Source organism: Notothenia rossii (genome assembly GCF_949606895.1).
Source record: "Notothenia rossii genome assembly, chromosome: 5".
Lineage (NCBI taxonomy): Eukaryota > Metazoa > Chordata > Actinopteri > Perciformes > Nototheniidae > Notothenia > Notothenia rossii.
In genome coordinates, this window is record NC_136903.1 from 75,837,885 (window position 1) to 75,848,988 (window position 11,104).

General features: G+C 38.8%; 1 protein-coding gene across 1 annotated transcript; it reads left to right on the top strand.

The window, feature by feature from the left end:
• Positions 1–204: 204 nt before the first annotated feature.
• Positions 205–2,606, top strand: LOC307041643 (E3 SUMO-protein ligase ZBED1-like; the record flags this gene model as incomplete). Its single annotated transcript, XM_079685095.1, has 2 exons — positions 205–673; positions 1,339–2,606. The coding sequence occupies 2 exons, from the start codon at positions 205–207 to the stop codon at positions 2,364–2,366; spliced, it is 1,497 nt and encodes a 498-aa protein (XP_079541221.1). The 3' UTR covers positions 2,367–2,606.
• Between the last annotated feature and the right edge of the window lie 8,498 nt (positions 2,607–11,104).

Here is an 11,104-nt window from a genome sequence, read left to right on the forward strand (position 1 = left end):
ACGTGGCACAAAGTGCAATATGAAGAGTGTGTGAAACTGCGCGCTGCAGAAGCCACAGGCACAAGCCGTCCCCAACCCGATAAAGCTCCAGCCCCAAAACAAAGCTCACTGCAAGCTTCATTTTCCCGCTGTGTGCCGTATGAGAGGAAAAGCGACAAGTGGCGTTCAATAACAAAGGCGGTGTCCTTTCACATTGCCAAAGACATGGTCCCTGTTGCAACAGTGGAACAGGTCGGGTTCAAAGAGCTAATTAAAAAGCTGGACCCGCGATACGAGCTTCCCAGTCGCAACTATTTTGCACGAGAAGCACTGCCGCAAATGTATAATGAAGTCAGACAGAACGTTGAAGGCCGGCTCGCTAACGTCACCCATTTTGCGCTGACCAGCGATATGTGGTCAAGCAGGACGTGTGAGCCTTATATGAGCGTGACAGTTCACTTCATGCAAGACTGGGAGATGAAAACAGCTTGTCTCCAAACAAGTTATTTTCCCGACGATCACACCGGTGAGAATATAGCTGAGGCCCTGCAGGACTCAATCGCAAGCTGGAAACTTCAAGAAAAGCATCTGGTTGCTATAACAACCGACAACGGGAGCAACATCGTGAAAGCAGTTCAGCTGAACAAGTGGCTGAGGATGCAGTGCTTCGGTCACAGACTACACTTGGCTATCGGTGAGTGCAATGGAGTATATTTTCCCTTAAACAAAAAAATATTGAAATGTTAGTTTTTCCTCATTTTCCTTTGTGTGTCTGTCTGCAACTTTGTGTTTTATGCTGCTGTCTTGGTCAATGGCCAGGTCTCCGTTAAAAAAAATCATTCAGGCTAGGTTAAATAAATTAATAATAACTTAAAGTGCTAAAAGTAAGATCACTTACAATAGGCCTACAGGTAGATTTCAGAACCATATTTATTAGATTATTGGATAAGAATGAGGGATGCATTAATGTGTTTACCACTTTAATGTTACAGCTGGTAAAGGTGAGGTAATATGACTTTAAAATGCTGGTTAGCCTGTTGATATCATCAAGGTAATATTTAGCTATTATGATTTCTCTGGCCTGAAAGAGCACACTGCAAAGTGACTAAACGTAGGCCTAAACATTGTGGAGTTTTAGTGGAGTAGAAATATGAAGCAGCATTAAAATATAGCATAAATAACAACAACAAGAACAAAACATGAGTAAATGCACATGCAGTATAATCTAATTTATAAATTATACAAAAATAATAATACATACAAATCACTTACAGGATTAAAATTCAGAAAGTAACTGATTATAGGCTAATATTTGATATTTATGCCCATTTGATTAATAGTTCTTTATGATTTTGACAGGACATGGCTTGAATGACAAGCGCGTCACCCGGGCCATTTCTCTGTGCAAGAGAATTGTAAGCTGTTTTTCGTACAGCTGGAAGAAAAGGAGACAGCTTGCTGAAGTCCAGATTCAGCTGGGTCTGCCAAGTCACCAACTCATAACCGAGTCTGCCACACGCTGGGGATCAAAGCAGCAGATGATCCAGAGAGTCCTGGAGCAGGAGGGCGCACTGGCAAAAGTCCTGTCTGGTGACAACAAGACCAGGCATCTTATCCTTACCTGGCAGGACTTAGAGGTCCTAGAAGCAGTCCAAAAGGTCCTGAAACCTCTCCAGCACTTTACCAATGCTTTATCAGGTGAGGAATACGTCACTCTATCCTATGTGAAACCTGTGCTGCACCTTTTTAAAGAAAGTCTCCTGGCATGTGAAGAGGGTGACAGTGAGCTTTGCAAATCAATCAAGACCAGCATTGTTGAGTACCTCAACAGCAAGTATTCTGACCCAGCCACTACTGACCTATTGGAGATGGCTTCATTTGTGGATCCACGGTTCAGGGCCACCTACATCCCGAGTGAAAAAGTCGATGCATTGAAGCACAGAGCTGTCTTGGAGGTGGAGACACTACTGGCTGATCAGAGCAGCGGTCACCTGACGCCTGACCTACATGTGCCCACTGTGCCTGAGCCTGCAGATGGAGAAGCAGCAGGTGCACCAAAAGCTAAGAGGACACTGGCAAGCTTCTTCAAGCAGCGCACAGCCACCACCACTGCACCAACCAAGAGGGGCGCTATTGAAAATGAACTGTCAAGTTACTTGCAGTCAGCAAGTGTGGAGAGTGACACTGATCCACTCAAGTGGTGGAAGGAACATGCAGTTGTCTTTCCAGCTCTGAGCCACCTGGCTAAAAAGTATCTCTTGGTACCAGCTACCAGTTCACCCTCCGAAAGGGTTTTTAGCTGCAGTGGGAATATTGTGACCTCCCACAGAGCATCTCTGAAGCCGGATGCCGTGGACAGGCTAGTGTTTCTTGCACAAAACCTTTAGGCCTAAATGAAGGAGGACACGCTTGTCTTCTAATGTCTACCTCAAGACAGCACTACTGTTATCGAAGTCAAAAAAATAACATGTTTACTGAGTTTACAGTCTTTTTCTTGTGCAACTGGTTGAGAGAGTTCAGATAAGCTATTAAGTAAAAAAAAAAACAGGTAATCTCAAGCTGATGTTTAAACAAGTTTTTCTTAAACCGAGCACTTTATTTTGTTATCTCTTTATATATAAATGCTGCCCTCAGAAAAAGATTTACCTATTTTATTTTATAGGCTAATTTTATTTAAGATATTTTATTTATTTAAAAGTGCACCTTACGGAGCTTTGTTATACAGTGTTTATGTTTACATTTTATAGTGAGTTTTCAATAAAACTACTCGTATTTGGCTTTGACTTTGACTGAGCATTTCATTTCACAGCTCTCACTTTGCGGAAAAAATATCGGGATATATATCGTATATCGATATTCAACCTAAATATATCGGGATATGACTTTTGGTCCATATCGCCCAGCCCTAGCTATAATGTATTTACAAAGTGTGAAGAGGAGGCAACTTTAGAATAGGGAACCTGTTCAGGTCAATTAGAGTCAAACTACTAGCTTATTGGTTATGAACAAGACTTCACTTTAAAATAGGGAACATATTCTTAGATAGAAATACCTAATTTTGAGTTATTTAGACATATTGAGGAGAGCATATTAAGACCAAAGCTCATGTACAACAACTTCCTAACTTGCAATAAATAAGGAATAATTAGAGGGTTATTGAGGAAAAACTCTCAACTAATGGCCTATTACTTGTAGAATAGAGTCATGTAGAATAAGGCATTAATAAGTGTTTTATAATGACTAATAAAGAGCCAATATACTGCTAATATGCATGTTAATTAACAACTAGTTGATGGTTAATTTGTGTACCTTAATATAAAGTTGTACCGGTTATATGATGAACATTGATGTCTATGTGCCTTATTCTGTATTTGACATAATTGTTTAAAAAAAAATAATATATATATATATATATATAACTCAATATAATGAGATAAATAAGCCAATATATTGAGATAGCTAAGTTGATATATTGAGATAGCTAAGTCAATATATTGAGATAGTAAGTCGATATATTGAGATAGCTAAGTCAATAAGGTCCTTATAAGGACCTCAATACCTTATAAGGTCCTCCCTCCACATGATCTTCTGTGTCCGATATCGCGTAAATCAGAGGATTTAGACGTTGTGTGTTCATTGTATAACTCCACACGCCTTTTCTCCTCATACACTCATTCATGATTTTTTATTTAATGCATTTTAACAGCTGTAATCATTGTTAACGTAAAACCGGAAGTGACGTCACTGTTGACAACGGAGACGCCTTTCAATAAAGCTTTTCAAAATAAACTGTACATTAATTTAGCAACAATGTTAGCTACAAGTCAATGCTAACCGGAAATGAAATGTTTTCAGAGTAAAGCAGTTTTAAGCTTACAGTATGTTTAAACTAAATTACGTCATTCAACATTGATTTTAATTTCTTACAATTCCTCCTTACATACCTTTTAAGGAATGTAAATAATACTGAAATCAATGAGTTCTTCATCTGAACATTGCATAGTGCATAACTCATATCAAAAACATACAGTCAAAAATGGAAAAATTCAATAACCTTCATAAAAAATACAAAAAATACTTTGGTTGGTCTTCAAACATAAAAGTGTTCTTTGTGCATAACTTCTAGTTGTAATGTTCAATGTCACTCTTAACAATAGCAGCAATTAGCTTGGTATTGGAACATTTCTTACTCCCTTCTTTCACATAAATTGTTGTTATACTACATCCAGTGTTAAGGCACTTGTTTTTCCAAAGTATAAAAAGAAACAAACTATTTGAGAATAGTACAAAGTAATACAAGAATACACTATCTTGGAATAGTGTATGGTAAAATGAAATGGATTCACTCCATATTAGCATTGTAGCTGGTTCTTCATTCAAATGATTTCATCATTTGAAGAATCTCATCATTTGGGCATTCTTTGCACAATATCATAATTAATGTTCCACAAAATGGGAGTGGGTCGTTTTGTTCTGCTAGCATTTGAAACTGTTTCCTCATGAGAAATGTAACCTCCTTCCTTAAAAGGTATGTAAGTAATATGTTCTCTAGAAAGGGCCGTGGTGATCAATCGGTTCGTTAGAGTGCGGGTACATGGAATGCAACAACACCACAGTGCCAAAATTGAAACCACCTGCCAGAGAAATATGGATTCTAAACCAGACAAGATCTGGTTGCTTTAAACTCATCTAGGCACCCCTATGCTATCCATGTACACTGTGGAGCCAAAACTCCCTCCTGGGACTGGCCTCTTAGCCCTGCTGGCTTTGGGGTGTTTTGCCATGTTGATTAGCTGATCCGCTGCCATTGGTACTGCATAAAAAGGCATCACTGGCTGTAAAAGGTCCCAGTCCAATCCTGTGGCAAGACTGGGTACAGGGTTTTAGTTCCACGATATCACCAAACATCTGCTCTGGGATACTGCATTTTGGGCATAGTTATTTCTGGGAGAAGATTTTGGTCAGTTACAGCAGTTGCAGAATTGCACCACTTAAGAGTTCCTACTTCAGTAGCTTTTGGGTGGTCTTTTATAATGCAGTGATAACGCCATGATATGGTGTGAAAACCGGTGGAATATCATTAACTCATTATACTAATTTATCTTCAATTCTGGTCTACTTAAAGAACAATGCAAACCCCTTTAACAGTGTGTGGATCCTTGGGTGTCCGAGCATGCAACAATTACTCCCTCCTTTATCAAGGATTTAAAAACAGAAGTCAAATCATCAATGGTTTGTAGTTGAATTTAGGAATTTTCACTTACGGCAGGTATGTTTTTACTTTGATTAACATCTCTAAATTTCAGGTCATCACTGATTAGATGGATGTCCATTAGGAGGTAGTGGCGTTTGTCTTTTAAACTCATAATCTGGTGCCGTGTGCTCCCTGTGAAGCTGCAAGTACGATTTTAAAACAACTGCATGGTGGGTTGAGTGACCCCTTCTCCCTATCAGATATTGGTTGTCAATAATATGCACCATTACAATGAGTGATCCAAGGCCCCGCATGTTTTACTCCCAATTATATTGCTTTTTCAAAATTAAATTAGCAATCGCTCTTTGCCCAGTGTCTTTTTAAAACTCTACATCTTGAACAACAAACAACAGTTATTTCCACCTTAAAGGTTCTTCTATCGTAATAACTATGCTACAATGGTGAAATCAATACTTGAGATTGGAATATTATATTTGGCTTGGTACTCTACATGCCAGCTCTCCCTTTAACATTATCCATACAAAAGAAGATTTGTCTGATCTTATAGAGTGGTTACTAAAACTATCCCTTTTAAACTGTAAATCGATATTGTAACAAATTAAATCACTACCAAATTCCCACATGAATAATAATCTCTTAAAGAATATTTGTTAACATGATGAAAAGATTGAAGAATATTTTCTACTCTGTACTCCAAAACACCCACTGCTTAAAGTGTAGTGAATATTTCCATCATGTCTCCCCCTTTTTCCCACAGTATCCTCAGTGTGTTTTAGGATTATCTTTCTCATTTTACTTTAATAGTTTCCTCTTTACTACTATTTTTATTTTAACCAATTGATTAATTCATGGTTAATACATCTTTTTGTCTTTACGTATTTATCAAGTCAATTCAAGTTCTTTAAATGTGTTCCTTTTTATGTGCGTTTGTGAATAAGTGTGTTTATGTTTAAACTCACTCATTCCCGTTTTCCTTTTCTCCTCCTCTAGTTGTCTCAAACCATGATCCCGGCCTCCTCACATTCTGCTAGATCATGCCAGTTCCTCTGATTCTGTCTTCTCCTCAGTCCATCAACTCTTGAATCCATCCGCTGTACCTCTTTTAGGCAGCCTTTGGCCCAGTTACATCTGCAGCCCACATCATGCCACTGTTCTTGTACTGCTTTGCATTTCATCTCCTCCTTTACAGTCTCTTCGCTGTTTTATGGAGGGTGGATTCCCCTCTCATGTCCCACACTTTGCTCTTGTGCCAAATCTCGTGGCTCAGCTTGGAACTTCATACCCTCTCTGAGGGACTGATGAGAGTATATCTCTTTATGTCAGCATGCTGTTTGGTTCTGGATGTCACATTTGTAAGGAAAACTTCTGTAGCAATGGAGAGTCAGGACTCAGAGAGACACGAGGAGAGTTGGAGCTTTGATGTCAAACACTGGTGGTTTATTACAAGTATCGGCCGGAGGATTCATATCACAAGTCACAACAGCCAGAGATTCTGACTGCACGGTTGGGTTGCCACATCAATTCTGCCAGAGCCTCTCTCTCAATAGCCCTTTTAACAGTCTTCACAGAAAGTAAAGAACATATTTGGGGAGATAGACTAAACAGCTGGGCACACTGAATCACTTGCGTCTGATCTGGCCTCGAAGCCAGTGTTCTTACAACCATAAACCATTTGTGACCGAGAGTTGACCGGTCATAAACTGGGAATATCACAATAAGCTGAGGCCTCCCATTCCTTAAGACAGATAACAGAAGTCAGGGTTGGTCATTAACGTCAAAGGGCAAAAAGGTTAAATATCTTAGGAGTAAGGGAGAATTATTCTCTAACAACAGGTGGAGATGGTTCTGGATGCAGTCTTGTTGTTTGTAGGTTCAGCTCTGGTTATCTGTCTGTTCGATGGAGAAGGAGGAGTCTCCTGCTTGGGTTAGGTCTTTTGTCTGCTTGGAGGGTCGGGCCGTAGCCGTCTGACAGGCAGAGGGAGAGTCCAGGTCTCGGGATGCATTACCTATAGAGATTCTAGCACACTGAGGTAAAAATAAATCCAACCCTTTCCACTCTGTCTTTTTCTAATCATACTATCTGTCTTAGTTGTTAAATGCCATCTAAACAACCACATTAATGTCTACTAATAATATTACAAAAACTCCTAAAAATTGTTTCAACCACTGTAACATTTACTCAAAATAACTCTTTCAGGAAACCATTCTCTTATATAAATTGAAATACTTACATGTTTCAAGCATCACATATTTCACACACTATAAACGAACGTCCCCATATATTCTCCAATATTTTAAATCCAACCCACTCTCTTCAGTCTGCGCACAAATGACACGACTTTACACATTGGAAATGCGTGCAATAGATACGCAGAAGTCCGATTTTGCGTGCATATGATACGCTAACCATTCCCATTGAGATCTGAGGCCGAGTTTTGCGTGCATATGATACTCCCACGTTACGTTTGTTATGAACGTATCTCAAATACGTTTATTTTCTACATATCTTCTAGAAACATATTTTCTCCCACATTACGTTTGTTATGAACGTATCTTAAAGTGGACCTATCATGCTATATTTGAATAATATATTGTAGGGCCATACCTATATAAGGTATATTTATACATTTCATTTTTCAAAATACCAAACAGATCATGCATTTTATCCATTCCTCATTTCGCTCAATTTAACACTGCCTTTCATGCTCGGATTCAGTGAGAACAGCACCATCTGGTGGCCTCAAATATGTACTACAGCGTCTCCAGCGCTTTCGAACGCCAATGTCCGTGGCTGTCTCCTCCTGATCGGTGGAGTTGGCCCAATAGCCGTACCGCCACCGTCCTGACGTCAGAAAAGTGTTAAAATCTGGATCAGTATGTATCAGATCCGTTGCAGTCCCGTTTTAAGAGATTTGGGCAGGGGCGGATCTACGGGGGGGCAAGGGGGGCAGCTGCCCCTCCCACTGTAGAGCCTTGCCCCCCCAGCTGCCCCCCTAACTTTTGTTTCCCTAAAACTGTACTAAAACAAACCTACACTATTTCCACAAGCTTCTCAAGCAACGAAACAAGCATTACATTGGTTAAAAGTGAATCATTTTAAATATAATTTTAGGCCCGTTATAAACGCAGCTACGGCCCTGCATTAAACTGCGGAGCGGCGTTCACACAGACCGCGGCTCACAGAGCTGCAGAGAGGGAACGAGCTGTCCCAACGCCTATGGATCAGCTTCCCCTGGGAGCATTTCGACTTCCACTAGTTTTGTTTTTACTAAGGACGAGAGCTTGAAACTAAATATTAATAAAACGCTGCCGTTTGAATCAATAGCGTTTAACAGACGGGCGCTGTTTGGGGCGTTACGTTACAAAATGCTACGCAGACAGCGCTAGCTGGGAGATTGATCACTTTGCTAAACTATGCGGTACTATTAAATCCACGTAAACTACACATCACAATCAAAATCAATGAAACCAGGATACATACTTTACCGTCAAACTGGATCTGAACACAGCTGCCTGTGTGCGTTTGAAAAATACTTTCTGATGTTATATTTATGATATGCTACTTATTAGCTACATGGCCCAGTAGCTGGAGTGATTCAACAACAACAAAAATACATATCTGAGAAGTGATCATGACGAACAGAAAGAGGAAAAGGAAAAGAGAGTTCACTGAAGAGACCAGGAAGGTCAAAGCAGGAGAAAGAGGAGGAGGACATGAAGACATTAGTGAAGAAGAAGAAAAGTATGTGAGAAAGATGAAGTGTCAGAGAGAGGGCCAGAGGCAGGGATCAGGAGGCAGATGAAACTCCAGCTGGACCAGATGGTATGTTGTTATTCTCCGTACATATTCCATCACAGTAGCACAATCTAGCAGCTCTTAGTATTGACAAATATTGATTGAAATGTGTTGCTGCACAGGTCACCTTTAGCTCTCTGAAGAGATGGGTGATGCAATTTGTGTACTTAATTATAACTAAATACTTTTACTGTACCAGTAAGCAGAATTCTGAGTATTCTCTGAATCGGGTGCCTTTTAGGTATTTACATCTTTGAAAAATGAAACCAAAATGTTTGGTCATAACATCTGGTAGTGGACTACTTACATGTTCCCACCTCAGGCACAAAATATAAATAATTACTAGGAATTTCTATGAAAAAATGTAACAGGGTTGAAGTTTTTGACAAAAAGTAGCCATGAGACCATGTTTAGCTAAGATATGGCACCACATGGAAGTCAAGGACATTACAAAATTGTAATATTTTGCAAAAATATTGTTTATTTTGTAATAAACAATTATTTACTATTATTAATTCATATAACAGAGTTGAAATGTTGAGCTTGTCAATCTTAATCTGAAAATACAAAAACTGAAATACAGGTAAGAGAAGAAACTGAAACTTGCCTTTCTTTGCCATCTTTCCTTCAAAAGACTTCAAGGGACTTCAATTCCCTCAATGCAGATCACAAATGGACTGATCCATTATTTTAATAGGAGGGTAAATGGTATGTCGTGACGGGGTTGAAACAAACTGAGGGACGTGTGTCAATATTGCAATTTCATAGATAGTTGATCGCCATTCAAATTACAGCGTTGGTTTCCCCAAAAGTGGGCGGGGCTGTAAAGTGTAGATTTTACTCTCATCTATTATTCAAAACCATTATATTTATTCTAACGTAAATTACATACCAGTGTTTTATCTTTTTATTTAGCAATTTGTTTTTGCATGTTTAACTGGGAATGTTTTCATGTTGAACCGGAAGCTTGTCCCTTCACTTTGTCTTCTTCGTCCCTTTTACATTCCAGACAATGCATGGCTCAGCGTAACAGACAGAACAGCGACCCCAGGTGTGTCTACATTGGAATTACATTTTAATTACTGAAGGAAAAATACTTTACCTAGTGTTTGTTAACTGGGTTTTTAATGCAGTTGGCTTTTCTTAATGGTTACAATATTGCTATGAGTTATATCGGAAGCAAATTATGTTTCTGAAGATGTGTAGTCAATTCCACCCTTCAATGTATCATAAATGTGAACTCTCATTATAGGAACAATACCGTAAACAGACGTAGAAAGATCCTCAGCTCGCTGATTGGATGTTTTAGCCGCAATGCACGTTGGGAAGCCTGTGTTTATGCGATGTGAAATCCGAAAACATAAAATAATAATAATAATAATACTTTATTCCGAGTTGTCTTGCTTTTCTCTTTGGAAGTCATCACATAACGGCATTGTAATACACGGTTCGGCTGCATTAAATATTACACATCTGCCGTAGTTCTCTATTTATAGAGCCCTGATGAGAAGACTTCTGGACAAACTTGAAGAACTGCCCTCAAAACTGAATATGTGACGTGGATCATAAATATATCAACAATCTTATATTTATTTTCACAAAATACTTCTCCCCCTGCAGTATCAATAGTAATTCGGCTGACTTTTATATTTGATCCAATTGGTAGATAGGTTATATTTACACCATAACGGTGCACAGCCGATAGAAAAGGACTTGTAGTTTTTAAAGATATTACTGATTTTCTTTGAATATAAGAATGTAAATACTGAGTTGAGAGAATAGTCAGGGGATTTGGGTGATGGGAGACACATCTATGGAATCACAATTTCAATAGCTTACCATTAAATGACGGATATACCTTTCTGTCTGTGATGTTTTACAAATCAGATATTAATGTGTAGAAGTAAAACATGAGAAATAGTATAGCAATATCCTATAAAATTAGGTAAAAACATGAATAAAACTACACATCTTCAGATGTTATACATACATAAGTGTCCTACACTAATAATACAAAGTTATTATTAGTATGCTGTGTGTACCTTGTGTGCACCGCCTAGTGGTTAAAGCACGTTATTGAATTATTTTTGTTGAATAATGTTATTTTTGTTGAA